The sequence below is a fragment of the Pogona vitticeps genome, chromosome 3 (assembly GCF_051106095.1).
Source record: "Pogona vitticeps strain Pit_001003342236 chromosome 3, PviZW2.1, whole genome shotgun sequence".
NCBI classification, from domain to species: Eukaryota; Metazoa; Chordata; class Lepidosauria; order Squamata; family Agamidae; genus Pogona; species Pogona vitticeps.
Window position 1 is genome coordinate 166,965,605 of NC_135785.1, and position 18,172 is coordinate 166,983,776.

At 40.2% G+C, this 18,172-nt stretch overlaps 1 protein-coding gene and 1 long non-coding RNA gene across 5 annotated transcripts in view; one reads left to right on the forward strand and one right to left on the reverse strand.

Moving 5' to 3' along the window:
* CUL4A (cullin 4A) overlaps positions 1-15,456 on the forward strand; it is a 45,583-nt gene extending 30,127 nt beyond the window's left edge. For 2 of the 4 annotated variants that reach the window (XR_013544085.1, XM_078391447.1), the window contains exons 13-20: positions 645-755; positions 1,519-1,604; positions 4,341-4,448; positions 5,742-5,855; positions 9,206-9,311; positions 10,107-10,279; positions 13,770-13,922; positions 14,122-15,456. Coding sequence is in view for 1 of the 4 variants with exons in the window: in XM_078391447.1 (XP_078247573.1) it covers positions 645-755; positions 1,519-1,604; positions 4,341-4,448; positions 5,742-5,855; positions 9,206-9,311; positions 10,107-10,279; positions 13,770-13,922; positions 14,122-14,217 (947 nt within the window). In the remaining 3 variants the exon portion in view is untranslated. Of the gene's footprint in view, positions 1-644; positions 756-1,518; positions 1,605-4,340; positions 4,449-5,741; positions 5,856-6,598; positions 6,742-9,205; positions 9,312-10,106; positions 10,280-13,769; positions 13,923-14,121 lie in introns of all 4 variants that reach the window. The other 2 variants (XR_013544084.1, XR_013544086.1) reach the window with 2 other exon arrangements.
* Positions 1-18,172, reverse strand: part of LOC144588494 (uncharacterized) — a 394,222-nt gene that overhangs the window by 83,861 nt on the left and 292,189 nt on the right. The gene's annotated exons all lie outside the window — the stretch shown is intronic.

Below are 18,172 nucleotides of genomic sequence, written 5' to 3' on the forward strand. Positions count from 1 at the left end.
CCTGCCAACCTAGCGGTTCGAAAGCATGCAAATGCGAGTAGATAAATAGGGACCACTTTGGTGGGAAGGTAACAGCGTTCCGTGTCTAAGTCATGTGACTACGGAAGATTGTCTTCGGACAAAACGCTGGCTCTATGGCTTGGAAACAGGGATGAACACCGGCCCCTAGAGTCGAAGACGACTGGACAAAAATTGTCAAGGGGAACCTTTACTTTTACCTTTGTTTGATCGATATACTGTCCATTTGACAGCCAGGGCCACTCTGGGCAGTTTACAAGAGTAACAAAACCATAAAATAACAACATAATACAACATCAAAGTTAAAGTGCAAATTAAAATGTCATAAATAAAATGAAGGACAAAGTGAAAAAAAGACAATACAAAAGGCAACCTATGAATGTATTTCAAAAGAACACTTACATGGGCATTAATCGAAGATTTGCACAAGGCTGAGAAAAGAATTTTGGGGGGGGGGAATATTTGATCTTCTGTATAAAACAGGAGAAACTGAGCAGTTTGAGGAAAATGCAGTCTGTGTAGTTTTTTTTTTTCATTTCTTTGTGTCTTATGAATAATCCTCAACTTCATTGTGTGTACTTTGACATGCTTTCCCCCATTCACTGTTATTAATATTCTCTGTGCAGGCAAAGATGTATTTGAAGCTTTTTATAAAAAAGATTTGGCCAAAAGACTTTTGGTTGGAAAAAGTGCATCAGTAGATGCTGAGAAGTCTATGTTATCTAAGCTTAAGCATGGTAAGTATTTGCAAGTATTGTTGCTTTAATTGTAAATCTGTGACTAGACCAGTGAGTCACATGTGAGCGCTCCCCCACCCCTTTGCGCATGCGCAGGAACGCCTGCATGCCCACCCGTGCGCCCACCCACCCCTTCATGCAGGCGCTCAGGCGCATGGGTGAAGGGGTGGGGGAGCGTTCACAACAGCGATGGCACGTGTGCAAAGCAGCTCTGGGGAGGAGAGTGCGGGGAGGAAGGTCTGTCTCCACAACCCAGACCGGCACCAGGCCACGGACCAGGGGTTGATGACCTCTGCTCTAGACTAATAGTGGGAATTAAGCAACTCACAAGTTACATGCAGCCTGCCAAGCCCTCCCTCTGGTGGATCCTCTGGGCTCCCATTTGCCCCCCCCCCAGTTGATCTAAATCTTGGACAAGTACAACTCCAGTGCTCAACTATTTTTAAGGCACTGTTGGGGAGAGTATCTTTAAAAGGCCCCAAATAGCCTCTTCTTTTTCGGTTTAAGAAGTACCTTTATAGTTTTCTTTTACTTTAGAGGAAAAAGGTAATTATGGCCCTTGGAATTCCTGGGGTATGTCAAACATGTGATAGGGCACCCCATGGATACTTTGCAAGCTGCCCACCTGTTGTAAATAAATGTGCCTGTGTGTTTTTAAAAAGTATTTTTAATGCTTCTGAAATGTGTGGTGTCTTCATGAAATCTCTAAATATTCACAAGTCATTGCATACATGACATCTTTCTGACCTTGTTCCTATACTAGAATGTGGTGCTGCTTTCACCAGTAAATTGGAAGGGATGTTTAAGGATATGGAACTTTCTAAAGATATCATGGTCCAATTCAAACAGGTAGGGTTTTAAATTTAACTTCAGTTGCACAGTACAATGGATTTTCAGCAGCTTAGATATCACCTGACCTGCAAAGTCTTGTTGTGTGCCAGGCTACATTTTCTTTTCTGCACTAAATGGATAGTGTTCATGGACATCTAATAAAACACAGTTTAGTCAGGGCAAAATGCAGGACTGTGGAGCTGTTGACTTCTATAGTCCAAGGAAATGGAGATGCAACCAAGGATGTATTATACCAGTATTTTAACTTGTTAGCATTTATTTGAATCCTTGTTTCATCTTCATTTTGGACATAGCTCTGTTGATCACCTAAAATGCCTCATTTCATGAACTTCTTTCAAAGCACAGTCGTACATAATGCAAGAATTCTGGTGAGTCAGAACCAATTAGTATAACATCCTGTTTCCAACAGTGGCCAGCCATAAAAGAGGGATGAAGTAGCAGCTTCCTTTTGATATTGTTCTGCTCCTCAGCAACCTCAATTCAGAAGCATTCCACTTCTGCATAAGGGCAATCCTTCCAATGGTAAACTCAAATGATTGAGTGCCTATCAGTTCGGAAGCCAAACAAGGTCACTGGAAAATAAGGTAGTGGCTTTTATGCAATTAGGGAATGCCATCGTATGAGTAAGGGTTAATCTGGTTGTTAATCTGGACTGGAGTGGACTCATGGAATGAATATGAGTGAAATGAATAAATCAGCACATGTGGTAAAACCATACAAGTTGCAGTGATGTAGTGAGATTTCCATCAGTCCCTTTGATTCAGTACGTCTACTTTAGTTAGGACATAAAAGTGGATGTATCCCCAGGTCTATAAATGTGTTAATTAAAAGAACATGCAATTTAGAAAACATCCCCCTCACTCAACAGTCTGTCAAGAATTTGTGTGCTCAAAGCAAGTTGGTAGGATAAATTTACAGCAGCTGGGGTTGTAAAGCTATCAGTTCTTGTGAGCCTACCAATTAAATCTGATGGAGATGAAAATGTATAGTGGTGTAAGGGGGGGCAGGGGAAGAGATGAAATTGATTTGCTTAAGCTCCATTTATTGGCTGAAATCCAGTTGGCATAACTATGCCTACAGAAATCTGATGACATCACCAGCAAGAATGATTTTTCTATGTCTTTTCTTAGGCTTTCAGGGCTGCCATGTAATCCTTAATTGTCTCTGCTGATTACATCACCCTTCTGCAAGCACAGTTACACCAACAGGATTTCAGTCATTTTATATTGTGTTATTTTGCATATTAGCAACTATTTGTACTGAACAACTATTTTATGCAGCTATAAAATAATTTAGTTGGCATTCATAGCCCTCTAGAGCTATAGAATGGGTAAAATGGGCTGTGAGGAGGATCCTTTTTCTCTTCTCCACTGCTGATCTTCACCACTATCAGTCAGGAAATCCAAAGAGCACTCAAGGCTCCTCTTCTAGATTGCCTGAAGTCATGTTGCATGTCACAGTCATTGCTAAGGGCTACTGATACATCTCTCCTGCAATTATAACCTGTTCATGTTAGACCCATCATTACATCTTTGATAGTAAGTTATGAACAGATGGAGACAACATTTCTTCAAGCAACATCTAATTATACCACATCCCCAGTTTTCTGGGTTTGAATTTATGTTTCTGAAAGTGGGAGCCCAGGACAGAATAGGGATTCTGCTGGTGTACCACCCACCTTGCTGCTCAATACTCTCCATTCCTGAGCGAACTGAGCTGGTCTTGGGGATTGTGGTGGAATCCCCTTGGCTTGTTCTACTGGGAGACCTCAGTGTTCCTGCATTGAGCAGGGGGTTGGACTTGATGGCCTTATAGGCCCCTTCCAACTTTACTTTTTAATGATTCTATGAGCATTCATGCTGAGCCAGCTTTGTCAGGAATGGCTGAGGACTTCCTGTTCTCCATGATGACTACGGCTTTGTCCCCAATGGTATCTGAACCCACCCATGGTGCAGGGCACACCTTAGACTTGTTTTTCTATACTGGGATAAATTTTGGTGGTCTGGCTGTGAGGAACTCTGCAGTTCTGTAGTCAGGGACAGATCATTATCTGGTGAGGTTTCACTCAGGGCCTTTCCAGAAGCAGGGGGCTGATTAACAGTGGATGACACTCAGCTCTGTATCTCTTTGCCATCTAAATCCAAGGAAGCTGATTTGGTTTTGTGTCAGTGTCTGGTGTCAGTAGTGGACTGGATGAGAGTGAATAAACTGAAAATTAATCCAGGCAAGACAGAGGTGCTCCTGGTCAGTCTGAAAGTAGAGCAAGGAATAGGGATGCAGCCTGTGCTGGATGGGGTCACACTCCCTCTGAAAACACAGGTGCACAGTTTGGGGCTGCTCCTGGATTTGTCTGTGAGCCTGAATGCCCAGGTTTTGGCGGTTGCTAAGAGTGCATTTGCACAGTTAAAGCAAGTATGCCAGCTGTGTCCATTCCTGGAAAGTTCTGGTATAGCCATGGTGCCACATGCCTTAGATCACTGGTTCTTAACCTTGGGTTACTGAGGAGTTTTGGACTGCAACTCCCAGAAGCCTTCACCACCAAATGTGCTGGCTGGGGTTTCTGGGAGTTGCAGTTCAAAAATATCCGAGTAACAAAGGTTAAGAACCACTGCCTTAGATGCAGAAGTGGAAACTCTCTCTCTCTCTCTCTCCATAGAAAATAATGTAGATGAATTCTTTTAACACTGTATTAGCATGATTTCAAATGCTTTAATTTCACTTTATTTCTCCTAGTATGTGCAGAATCAAAGTGACCCCGGCAATATAGACTTAACAGTAAATATACTTACTATGGGATACTGGCCAACATATACACCTATGGATGTCCTTTTACCTCCAGAGGTAAGCCTTTAAGAAGATCTGTTAGTCCCCCTATTGGCACGTACCTTCTTTAGATAATATTGTCAGCTTTTATTAGCATATGCTACTAAGGAACAAGCACTTTTGACTCCTAATTAAGCATATGCCTTCAAAAGATGCCATTTGATACCACTACACAGGGATGACTCAGTAGTGCAAAGAACACATGTGGCAATTTTTTTCAGGACTATGTAACTTCAAACTATAAGTGGAGAGATTGCATGTTTGAACATACACCCACCCCTGCATGTTGAAAACTGTTACATCAGGAAGAAAGTTTAACCTTCCTGATACAAAACTTCTTCCTATAGGGGATCATATAAAAATACAGTCCACTCCATGACTCATGTCCACATATGCTACATTCTGGCAATACACTATGCAGACTTACTCCAGTTATTGGGCAGAAAAGTAAAAAAAAATATAGTACAGAAATGCACACATCCTCAAGGATAGTTTGTGTATTTTCCTGGATCATAAAATGGCCATGTTTTGATGAAATGAGCCTCTTCAATATTCTTAAATTCACTGGAGATTTTAAAGAGAAAATAGGAGCCACACTGTGTAAGGCTGATGGTGGCATCAGACACAATGATTTTCTGGACATTAAAACATTTCTGATCCCAGCCCACCCCACCCACCAGGATTTCAGTGGCAGCAGTGATTTTAGGAAACTAAAAACTTCTCCATCCTGCAGGCCCCATAGGTTCCCAATGAAACCTATGGGGCCTGCAACAATGGTTTCAAACTACAGGAAAAGAGATTCCATCTGAACAATAGGAAGAACTTCCTGACAGTCAGAGCTGTCTGGCAGTGGAATAGGCTGCCTCGAAGGGTGGTGGAGTCACCTTCTTTAGAGGTTTTTAAGCAGAGGCTGGATGGCCATCTCTTTGGAGTACTTTGATGGGTGTTCCCACATGGCCGGGGTGGGGGGTTGGGCTCAGTGGCCTACATGGTCTCTTCCAATTCTATGACAAACAGAATCTCAGCCACTGAAGTCTACCCAACTCTTGTATTGAAATAATAAAATAAACAAAGTAAATAGTACAAGTGGAACAGATTAGCCTTCTACTGTTTTCATAATATGCTTTGCTTTCTTCCCTCTTGAAGTCAAATTCCATTTTTGCAAGTGAAATGTTACTGTTACTTAACTGATAGCCTCTTTACATTCCAAATGTAGTTAAAATGTTGAGAAACTGGATGAAATCTTACGCTGCTATGTCTGTGTGTCTTTGCCCGTGGTGATTTTCTTCTTCTTTTCTTACATTATTGCAGATGGTTAAGCTGCAAGAAATATTTAAAACGTTTTATCTTGGAAAACACAGTGGTCGAAAACTTCAGTGGCAAACTAGTTTAGGACACGCTGTCCTTAAAGCAGAGTTTAAAGAGGTATGTTTAATATCTGCTGTTTTGGAATTTCTTTTAGTATGTACATTATTGATTTGGCTTCCTTCTTGAATATTTGACAAGTTACTGTACATAGTTAGAACAAACTTTTAATCTGATCTGAGAAATAGGCTACAGTACTTTTGTAACTATACAGATGAGTCCCTGGAGAAACAAAAAAGTTGTCAGTCAGCTGTTTCAACACTCACTGTCTATTACACATTGTCATACATGGGGTGATATCAAATTGAGCTCAAAGAGACCATGTGTTTTGAAGCCTTGAAAAACACAGCTTTGGGGTAAGTATCAGAAACATTCAATAAGACTGTTTGGCAATTCAGATACATTATCCTGTAGGTTTTGAGTTGAGCATTGCTATTGAAGCAAAAATCTGCTATCAGGGTCTTCGAGAATGATCTGTTTCAAAATGGTAGTCCTCTTTATGTTTTTTTAATCCCTTGGTGATATCATCATCATCATCATCTTAGAACCGCAAAGCTAGAAGGAAATCTGTGGATCATAGAATCCTTGAATGGGACATACGTACAGATATAAAATCCAGTGCATATAAATCCCAATAATATAGTTTGTTCTGATTTATTTGAGAACAAGTCAATTAGCATTTTATGTATATACTGTACATTCTAGTCAGGTATTATGCATACAAATGGAGGTCCAGGTGTACTATGAATAGAATTTTGCTCTCCGCGGGTAAGGGAAACTAAGAATATTTTCTCTGTTTTAAGCTGTTTATGCTGGTGTCAACTCTCAGCAATGCCACTTCTGCCCTCCCCTATTATCAGGAGACAATCCCTGAGTTAAATTGAAGGCTGTATCTAAATAAATTCTGGTAGTGATAGAAGGACTATCTGCTATAACTAACTCTCTGGTGAGTTGCTTTGGGATTTTGATTTAGCATCTCCATTTTGCACTGCTATAACACAGTCCTGTACTTATCTACTGGTATTTTAAAAAGCTGTCATTAATATATTGTACTGTAGTCATTAATATATTGTACGATTGCATTTAATTGCATGAACAAAAGCTTATTTTATCACATTTTATCACATTTGAATAATTCTGTGAGGAAGAGGGTGGGTGGGGACCATCTCCACCCATGTGCGATCCTCTCTTCCCTGGAAACAGGAGGGTTGCCGAGATAACTGCCCATCAGAATCAGGAGGAAGGAGAAAAGAAAGGAGTAAAAGAAGGAACTGAAAGTGTGGGCTTGAAAAAAAGGGTGGGAAAAGACAGAGAGGAGAAGGAGGGGAAAGAGGAGAAGGCGAGGGAGGTATATAAAGGAGGGACAGGAAAAAAGAGGGAGAAGAAATTGGATGGACAGAAAGTGAAAAGGAGCCAGAGCATATACCCTGTCTCCCCGAAAATAAGACATATTAATTTTTGCTCCAAAAAACCCACATTAGGGCTTGTTTTCAGGGGAAGTTCCCCCCCCCCGTACAAATATCTACATTTATTCAAATGCAGTCATGTCATGCACAATGGTGGAGGGCGGGGTTTCACTTAACTAGGGCTTATTTTTGGAGTAGGACTTATATTACGAGCATCCTGAAAAATTATACTAGGGCTTATTTTCAGGTTAGGTCTTATTTTAGGGGAAACAGGGTACTACCCGAGGGGTGGGAGTAGACAGAACTAAAAAATCAGTGGACTGGAAAATGGGAGAGATGGAGAGGAGGCTGAGAGGAAGAGAGGTTTGAGATGATCTCTAAGAAGCCATCGTACATATAAAGACGAGAAAGGAAGTGATGAGAACAAGTTCAGATTCAGAGGCATGAAAGCAGCAAAGAACCGGAGAGGCGATTAAATTCCCTTCCCCAGTCTGGACAGAGACCCCAGAGGGACCAAAAGACAAAGGGAGGTGAAGAGTGGTGGGAGAAGGATCTGGTGTCACTGCTGCAGATGTTGTTGCCAACAGAATACATACAAGAACTGGAGTTGAAATGAGAAGTCCCATGATTGGAAAATGATGTAGAGATAGGCAAGTTGGGGGGAAGTTCATAGAACCTTTTCCTCTCCCCGTTGGAGGGACAACAGAAGTTAAAAAAAGAAAATGCTGAAAATGCCATCATTTGGCAATTGTTAATAAACGTTGGAAGTTTGAAGCAAGCAAAAGACTGAAGGGTGCTTGTATCAGGGCCCTAAAGGGTGTGTGGGGTAGCAACACATGAACCTTCTCACAAATTATTTTTGGGAAAGTGAATGTTTTTAATATAAACATGTGTTTTATGCAAGTCTTCCTTTTTTTGTGCATAAGTAAGAGAACTCTTGAGTCTGTAGCTTTAGGAGGATACCCTCTCCCACCAGTGAAGTTCTATAAATGATGTTTGGAAGAGGTCATCAGGATGGAAAACAGCTTTTTTCCTAATTTATATTCCTACCACTAGATGCATAATTACATTATCTATCCTTCCCATTGTGGGTAATAGAGCCTGATCACCAGACTGGATTTGGAATATGTAACCTGCATTCTATGCTTATCTTCAAAACAGCTTATTTTTAATGTGGTTTCAGGATGTGGTCACTTGGTTTTTTTGTAGGATTACTTTTCATAAGAACATATGACCTAAATTCTGAAAAGCAAAGCTATCACTACGTAAGAAAATCTTATGATGACTTTTTGTCTCTGATATGGTAATATGGATCCCAAAAAAACAGAATCTGAAGGAGGTAGAACTGTTTTCAGTTTGATTCTTAACTTTGTATTATTAATAATGTTCATCCTGCTGTCCAGGTAAAAAGCCTCATCAAGAAGCTTACAGTGCAGTTTACTGTATCTCAGTGGCAAAGCATGTGCTCTGTATGCAGAAGGTCCTGTACTCACTCCCTATCTCCAGGCACAGCTAGAAAAAATCTTGTCTGAGATTTTGGAAAGCCATTACCAGTCAGGATTGACAATACTAGGCTAGATCGGTCAATGGTCTGACTTGACACAAAGAAGTCTCATAATCCTAGGAGAAGTTGGTTCTTCTCCTGAAGCTTACAATATAAAAATCAGGAGACAAAAGAATAAGGGATGGGAGTTGTGGAGATAAAAGCAAAGTTGGGTAGGAGGTCTTAATAAGGACTTCATCACATTACTTCAAGTCTAATGTTGTTGTTCTTTTCTGTAGCATTTTATATAGATGTAATATGCTGTAATACAGTATACTCTCAAAACTTGTTTATTCTATCTAGCTGACTAGATACACATACTAGGCATCTGGTATGGGCCAGATTATTTTGGCATATTTTGTGTTTGGTACAGCGCTAGGGAGAACAAGATTTTTGAAGTCAAACAAATGTGTTTGTATCTCTGCATTCATTGCATGTATGGTGTGATTTTTCCATTTTAGGGGAAGAAGGAGTTTCAGGTATCACTTTTCCAAACACTTGTGCTTCTGATGTTCAACGAAGGAGATGAATTTAATTTTGAAGAAATAAAAATGGCTACTGGTATAGGTATGAATTTTGTTGTTTAGTCGTTAAGTCGTGTCCGACTCTTCGTGACCCCATGGACCAGAGCATGCCAGCCCCCCCCCCTTCCTCCACTGCCTCCCAGAGTCTGGCCAAATTCATGTTGGTAGCCTTGATGACACTCTGATCTGAATGTGTTCCATTAGAGCAATAAAGCACTAGCTTATGATGATGTTAGTTCATTCTCCCTTACTCTTTCTTCTAACTTGATCTATAAAACAAAGGAAATGTGGGGCTGTGAGGCTCAAGTGTTCATAGTAGCACTGCTGGGTTTGACTAAGAGGAGTAATGCAGCAAAATTCTGTATTGGTTGCTTTGTGTATGTTTCTGAGTCTTCTGGCCTTAAAAGGTGGAAACATAGCATCATGAGAAAGAAGGTAAATAATAACAATTTCTAATTTATTGCTTCAGGATAGGCCTCAGTACCTTACCCAGTTAAATGAATGGCATACTCTGGACCACTGTTCCCTCTAGTTTTCAGCCCCGTTTGGTGGGCCTCTGCCTCTCACACACATGCCTCCTTTCCCCCACGTGAGGTTCCATTGTGACCAGAACCAAAGAGGCTGAAAATGATCTCTGTCAGTGCATGGAGGTGGGCAGTGTTGCACCTCAGAGGAAACCTTGCTCTGGACTAAACTAGAACGTCCCCCTGAGGTTGTCTATCCAGCATGTATTCTGTAGTTATAAAATACTGCTTCCGGTTTGTGTTCTGAGTTCTCAGTGTATGACAATTATAAATATATTACCACTGTGTTTTTGTTATTCACTCTTGTTTTACAGAGGAAAATGAATTGAAAAGAACCTTGCAGTCACTAGCTTGTGGTAAAGCAAGAGTGTTGAATAAAATTCCAAGAGGCAAAGATGTAGAAGATGGAGACAAATTAATCTTTAATGCTGATTTCAAGCATAAGTTGTTCAGAATAAAGATCAATCAAATCCAAATGAAGGAAACGGTATGTACTAAAATACTGACATCTCTTAAATATGTTCCATGTATAATGGTGGTTTCCATACAGTACAGTAACTGTGTATCATCAAGTCTGTTCTGACCGATGGTGACCCTTTTCAGGGTTTTCAGAGTATTCTCAGCTTACCATTCCTTTCTTCAGGAATGTGGGTGCCCACAGAACAGCTGTGCAGTGGTCCATGCCTTTCTCTAATTAAAAACTTAATTAATAAAAAATTATTCATTCTTAATAATGCTTTATTTTTATTCTACAGGACTAACAAAAATAGTTGTTTTAGGGTTTTTTTAAATAATCTGAATGCTGAAAGATTTTTGCCTAACTCATATCATCGTTAACACCCATAACAATGAGGCAAATCACAAGCCAATATCTGAAGTATATGATAGTTTTCTTTATCTACATAATGATAAAAGTAGGTTAAACGTTAACTACATTGCAAAATGGTGCTGTTCTCTTCATTAAGGGGGTGAGTAATTTGACAGATAATGCAGGAAATGCTCCAGGATTGGAATAGTCAGATCCACATTATTTTCTGATGTGGATCTGATGTACAAGACAATGAGAAATATCCCAGCACTCCCACCATCCATAGTTTTCTCCTTTACCTCTGGGGCTTCTACATTTTTGGAATCAAATGCATTCACATCAGTTCAGTGCCGCTTGAGCTGATATGGAGAACTCTCATATTTGAAACCTTTCCAGCTGTATACAGCAATTGTGAGAAAGGCAGGGAAACTGGCTGCTGTATGAATCTTCTCCACCCCCCACCCACCGGTAATCTGGGTCTTCTTGTTTTCCTGTTCCACTTCTTTTCTTTTTTCTTTCTTTTTAAAATCTTGCTGCCCAAGTGCTAGAGCCCACTGGAGACAAAAAGGGGAAAACCCCAAGGAATTGGCAAAGAAAGCAGAGGAACTTATCAGTCAGCCTTGCCTCTGGCTTGTTAAGATCGTCGTCGTTTAGTGGTTTAGTCGTGCCCAACTCTTCGTGACCCCATGGACCAGAGCACGCCAGGCCCTTCTATCTTCCACTGCTTCCCGGAGTTGTGTCAGATTCATGTTGGTTGCCTCGATGACACTGTCCAACCATCTCGTCCTCGGTCGTCCCCTTCTCCTCTTGCCTTCACATTTTCCCAACATCAAGGTCTTTTCCAGGGAGTCCTCTCTTCTCATGAGATGGCCAAAGTATTGGAGCCTCAGCTTCAGGATCTGTCCTTCCAGTGAGCACTCGGGGTTGATTTCCTTTAGAATTGATAGGTTTGTTCTCTTTGCAGTCCAGGGGACTCTCAAGAGTCTCCTCCAGCACCACAATTCAAAGGCATCAATTCTACGGCGGTCAGCTTTCTTTATGGTCCAGCTCTCACTTCCATACATCACTACAGGGAAAACCATAGCTTTGACTATTCGGACTTTTGTTGGCAAGGTGATATCTCTGCTTTTTAAGATGCTGTCAAGGTTTTTCATCGCTTTCCTCCCAAGAAGCAGGCGTCTTTTAATTTTGTGGCTGCTGTCTCCATCTGCAGTGATTAACAGCAATCTGCTTGTTAAGGTAGCTCTGCTTTAACCATGTTTCCTGCAAATCTGGACAGCCAGAGCAAAACTAACAAGCTGCAAAGAAGGCCAATGCCAGTTTCCTCTCCTCTCTTTGCTGACTTATATGTGGTTGGCCAAAATGAAGTAACCCAGGGAAACCCAGCTTCCTGGGTGCAACTTCACAACACATCCATTCACATTTCTCCTGCTATGTAGTCACATTTCAACTTACTGTTATAAGGTAGCATGGGTGTGCCTTTGTTATAATAAAAAATAAAAGACAGGACTTCTTTTATTCCAAATCAAGAAAATACATTTTTACTTACTTTTTAACTTTCATTAGACTTATAACCCGCCCCCCTAGACAAAGTCTACTCGGGATGGCTTACATAGATAAAAGATAAAAATAGACATACATAATAAAATCCTACAAATTATTTCTATATACATTACCAAGATGGGGAAAATTAAAGAAACAGAAAAAGAGTTAATTGATTGGAGGGAAGGCCTGCCTAAAGAGCCAGGTTTTTAAATGGCTTTTAAAAACGCCCAGCAAGGGAGCCAGAAGGAATTCCATAGGGATGCTATTCCATAGCCAAGGGGCCACTGCCAAGAAGGCCCGGTTTCTTGTTCTTTCCTTGCGAGCCTCTCTCGGTGTTAGGCCCCTCAGCCGTCCCTGCTGGCTTTGTCGAGTGATTTGGGCAGACCTGGGTGGGAGAAGATCATCTGCCAAGTATCGAGGTCCCAAACCGTTTAGGGCTTTATACGTCATCATTAGCACTTTGAAATCAATGCGGAGACGAATGGGCAACCAGTGCAAAGCAGCCAGGGTGGGGGAGATATGCTGATATTTTCTCACACCACTCAGAAGCCTGGCTGCTGCATTTTACACCATTTGAAGTTTCCGCATCAATCTTAAAGGCAGCCCCACGTAGAGTGCATTACAATGGCCTAGTCTCGAGATTATGAGCGCATGGACAAGAGTAGTGAGGGCGCCCCCATCAAGATATGGTCACAGCTGGGCAATCCACCATAGATGGAAATAGGCGGAACGGGCCATGGACGCCATCTGGGTTTCCATGGTAAGTGCCGGGTCCAGATGTATCCCCAAGCTGCGAGCCTCACTCTTTGCGGTGAGGGTCTTTCCCCCAAAAGAAAGGGAGTCACCCAGACCGCCGATGGAGGGACCACCCACACTCAAGACCTCCGTCTTGTCCGGGTTCAGCCTCAACCCCCCCCCCAACCCATTTCTTTACAACAGCTAAATTCGCTTGCATGTGAACTGATTTCTTTGTGTTTGATGCAACCCTCAGAGGTATCTGTTTTCGTGCACTGCATGTTCTTATTCTTCCTCTAGGAGGGTTTGGCATGTATACAGTACCTTGTAATCCATTCTTGTAACTGTCCTTAGTACTAACTGTATGTCAATAAATATTTATTGGTTTTTATGAATCAAACAACAGTCATTTCATTTAATGCATGAATAAGTCACGTTATAAAAGAAGTTGGATCCTTTGTATGTGGTAGTAGAAATATTTTCCTTGTAAGATGAGTAAAGTATAACTGAAACTTGAATCATTCTTAAAATGTGAATTGGCAAGTTACATTGCTATGCTTGTATGCAAACATGAAATATGTATTTACAGAACTTTCAAACATATTGTCATCATAACTGAGCAAGCTGCACAGTTCCAGAGCACTACCAGAGGACTGGCTGATAAACCACCTCCAAGTATCTCATACCTAAAAGACCTTTGGAAGGACTGCCATAAACTCGAATCAACTTGATAAACTATATTTATTGTTATATATGTGTTAGTCCTCTTCATATTCTCCATGTATCACAACTAACTAAAGGCAAGGAATGTTGTGGGGGAGGTGTACACACATATGGATATACAAGAAACAGAGACAAAAACTGCAAATCATGTGTTCTTTCTGTTTAGGTTGAGGAACAAGTCAGCACAACTGAGAGAGTCTTTCAAGACAGACAATATCAGATTGATGCTGCTATTGTTCGAATAATGAAGATGAGGAAAACACTTGGTCATAATCTTCTGGTTTCAGAGTTATATAATCAGTTAAAATTTCCAGTAAAGGTGAGTAAAATATTATTTTTCCCTCCTTTTCAAAGAAAACCAATAATGTCATATAGAACAGTAATGTTCTATGCTGAAGTCTGTATAATGACAAAACAGTTATGGTATCCTTTTCAGATATTTGATTTATGAGTATTGTATTCTGTTTCCTTTTTCCTTGAAGTGGTAACACAATGGGAAACATACTCTCTTTTTACAGCCTGGAGATTTGAAAAAGCGGATTGAATCTCTCATTGACAGAGAATATATGGAGCGAGACAAAGATAACCCTAATCAATACCACTATGTTGCATGATAAAGAAGAAACTGTTTTTATAAAACAAAAGGACACTAGCTTCCAACAGTGAATATCTGACTTGTTCTCAAACTTTATTTTGACCAGATCTGGGAATGTTAATCAGTTGCACATAATGTTGGAACTTGAAACATCCTTGCCTAGTTTATGTGGTGGTATTCAAAGACACATTTATTTTCAGATCGGCTTCTTGATTTTTTCGGGAATTCTGTTCAAACTTTATTTTGAAGTTGGAGCGAATGATAATAGCCCTTGATGATGCAATTCTTTGGTCCAGAGAAGTTTGGGTGATTGTGTGTGTTTGATTGTACATTCTAGAGATTCTTTAGGCTGCATTTATTTAGCTTCAAGGATTATATAGTTCCTCTTTAAAATTCCGTTCAATCAGCTTTTTTCAATTGAGAACAAACAGAAGTCTCCATGTATAATGAATTTCAACTATGCACAACAATTTCCAATACTTGTTTTCATTTTTTAAAATTTTACATCTTTCTAAACTTTATCCCTATTTAGGTAATTCAAGTGCCAAGAGGATGACTACATTAAAAAGTTTATAGTCAGACTTTCTAATTTTTTCAGTATATTAATTAGTTTTTTGTTTGTTTGTTTGTTTTTGTTTGCTTGTTTGGTCTTCTCAACCCCATGACAATTGATTAGATAACCATTTTCATACTTGCAGACATTGTTCATAAACTTTCATGTGAAACTATAGGCTAATCTAGTTTTACTCATAAGAGTTGCACAGAGACTAATAACTGTCTCATGACCTTAGAACGTTCAAAACTGTTTTCAAGTGCTTTATTAGCATGTTACAAGAACATGGGTGACAATTCACTCCTTTTCTAGATATTTGCAGAACCAGGTACATGAAAGAAGGTTCTTTTCACAGTGGTTTCCCTCTCACATGTGCACGCAGGGAAGGACTGGATAGTTCCATGGTTTTTGTCATGTCCGATATTGACAGTACATCTTATTTCATATTGTTTATATGGAAGTTTACAGAAATTTGGAGAAAGACAGCTGTATAAACTGTGTAACTTCTGCTTTTAGATGATTTGCAAAATGGTCTATGTTTAAAAGAAACCAAAGGGAGCAGGGGTTGACATTTATTTGCTATTTAATATAGTAATATCTCAATTAATATTCTTTGCATAAATTAGTAACTTGTTTAATTACACAAATTAAACTCCCTTGTACTATTTTGACTATGGCAAATTAAAGTCTCTGGATTACTGTCAATTGCTGTTGATTTATTCATTTTTCCTTCTATTTCCTGTTACATTTCAAAATCTCAGTTGAAGCAAATGTGAAATATACAAACCTTTATATTTTAACTATCATAATTTAGTTAAAGGAAATCTCAGATTCCTAGCCCCTGTATGGATTTGACTTTTTTCTATCTCCAGTATATTTCTATCAACTGCTAGTTAAACTGCTTTAATTACATTAGCCTTTATTTTTGAAATACAAAAAGAAATATAGAGCTTATACTTACAAAAGAGTGTAAAAGGTGGAAAGTCACCATGAGCCTTTCTACTAGAAATTAGTTCCTTGGGTTTTTATACCACACATATTTTAAGAATGATATAAAACTTGAAACATAATATTTTTTCTTTGTAGTCTCTATGATTTGCACAAATAGGTGGTTCTGTGGATGTCCTTGGAAATTTCCTAGAAAGTGTTTAGCACTACCCTAACAGTCTCTATCCAGTGGTTAATTCCCAGTTCCATTCTAACCACTGCTGAAGCAGCACCAGTATTTAAATACTGGATCCTACTTACCATATTCATATAATAGTCTTTCCCTTTTAGTCCTGTTGTTTGTTTTTAACCTTTTAAAAAAATCAGGTTTTGTCATGTAATTTAAAAGCAATAGAGGGAGACTGATTGTTTTGTTTCCACCTTTTTTTTTTTGCATCTAAAGCCCTGCTTAAAAAGTGCAACACCTGCAAAAATAAAATTCTTCCAACTCAATGGTTCCTAATCTTAGGTTCCCATATCTTCTTGGATTGCAACTCCCCAAAATCCTGGCCAGCACAGCTACTGGTGAAGGCTTCTGAGAGTTTTAGTCCAAGAACATCTGGAGACCCAAGGTTGGGAACCACTGCTCTAATTGACAGGCACTCCAAGCGCCTCTGTTATTTGGGAGAGGGACACAAAACACAGTCCTGCCAAATTTGTGGCTCTTAAAAATATATATATATTTTTTTTTTACAAAAGTCACCATAAAGAACAGGCACTTCAGACTCAAATTATTCCTTTGGAAGGGGTCAGTCCAAGCAGTCTACAGCCTGTAAGACTCCCTCAAAATCAGTGCTCATGGAGACTGCCAACGTTCTACTGTAGGCAGTAGAACATTGTAACAGCCACTGCCCCATGATCTCAACACCATCCACTCTGGAACCAAATGCCTTTAATTTCAAAGGGACAAACTACAACCAAAGAAACTGAAAACCACATATGAACAAGGAAAACAGCCTTCATTGGTAGTGGTGTGCTCCCCCCAACTTCTCAAAGGAAGACAATGCTCCACATTTTTCTCCGAGCATCTCTCCACTTCTGACACACTCACCAGCATGGAGCCATTTGACTCAATTGTCAGATGGTGAGCGTGTATCTCAACAGACTCTGAAGATTAAGGAAAAAACATTCCAGGAGACACCGAGACAGTAAACAAATGGCCACAACCCACTCGCAGTCATCATTAGATTCGGAGAAGCAACAGTCACCAGTGTCAGGCCCTCAGCCAAAACTGCCCACTCTGTCTCCATTTGGGCACATGCTAACAGGAGAATTTCTACCCACCCTACGGTACCTTCTCTCAATACTATATGACTGCAGAAATGTACCCCTTGGCATCAAAGTCCTCATCCAGGTCCAATTCTGAGCAACCCTCTAATATATGGACAAGGTCGAAAGCTTTGACATCGAAATTGACATCATAAATCTTAAGGAAGGCCGATATCAGTGCTACATCAGACTTCGATGTGGACAAACATCTGTAGAGTAAGAAAGACCAAAGGTAATGACTCCAAAAATGCTTCGTCATTGACAACTAAGGTCAATGGCAACCAATTTGGAGAAAGCTAAACAGACCACCCTTCAACTCCAAGAATTTCTCAGTGGTGAGTCTCTATGCATCAACATATATCTCAAGCACTGTTGATGGCAAAAGTGCTAAGAAGGTGCATAAGGATCACTCTTTCTTCCAACTCTAATGCATCTACACCAAAAACACTTCAATCTCAGAACTTGGCATCACCATCACAAGATTTTCAAAGATTGGTTCTGAAATCAACATAACAGCATTGTTTGCTTTTCAGAGCCAGCACACAATTCTGCACAGAAAAGCTAAAAGGCTGAGGAGAAATTCACTGAGTCACCTACCTGTGGTGCTTTCTTGAATCCAGAAGCCAACATCCTATCAAAACCAAAGGTGAAATCTATGTAAAACAACATGTTGACACGCAAAAGCCACTGGATTCAGAGGACAACATCTTTTCTGAAGAATCACCACCCTTCCTAGCATCATCTCAGGACTCTGATGTTGATGTTACTATCACTCCCTCTCCATCGGAGGGCATCAGGTCCTTTTCTGACCTGATGCTCAGGATGGCAAAGTCTTTGCAGATAGAAGTCCAAAGGCCACCTCCTCCCAAATAGGACCTTGTTTATGATAAACTCCAGAACACTGCCATACCTGTCCACACAGCCATGCTGCCCTCTGTACCTGATCTAATGAATGGATTTTTTTGGGGGGGGGGACTTCCACACTCTTCCCCTGCTTCTAGAGGTGTGGAGAACATATACAGAATTCAAGGTAAGGAAACTGGGTTCTTTTTCAGCATCCACACCCACATTCCATCATTGTTGAAGCATTCCGGACGTGATGAAAGAGCGTAGAAAAATGAATGCAATTGTGTGCAGAATTTACTCCACATCTGCCCTAGGGATT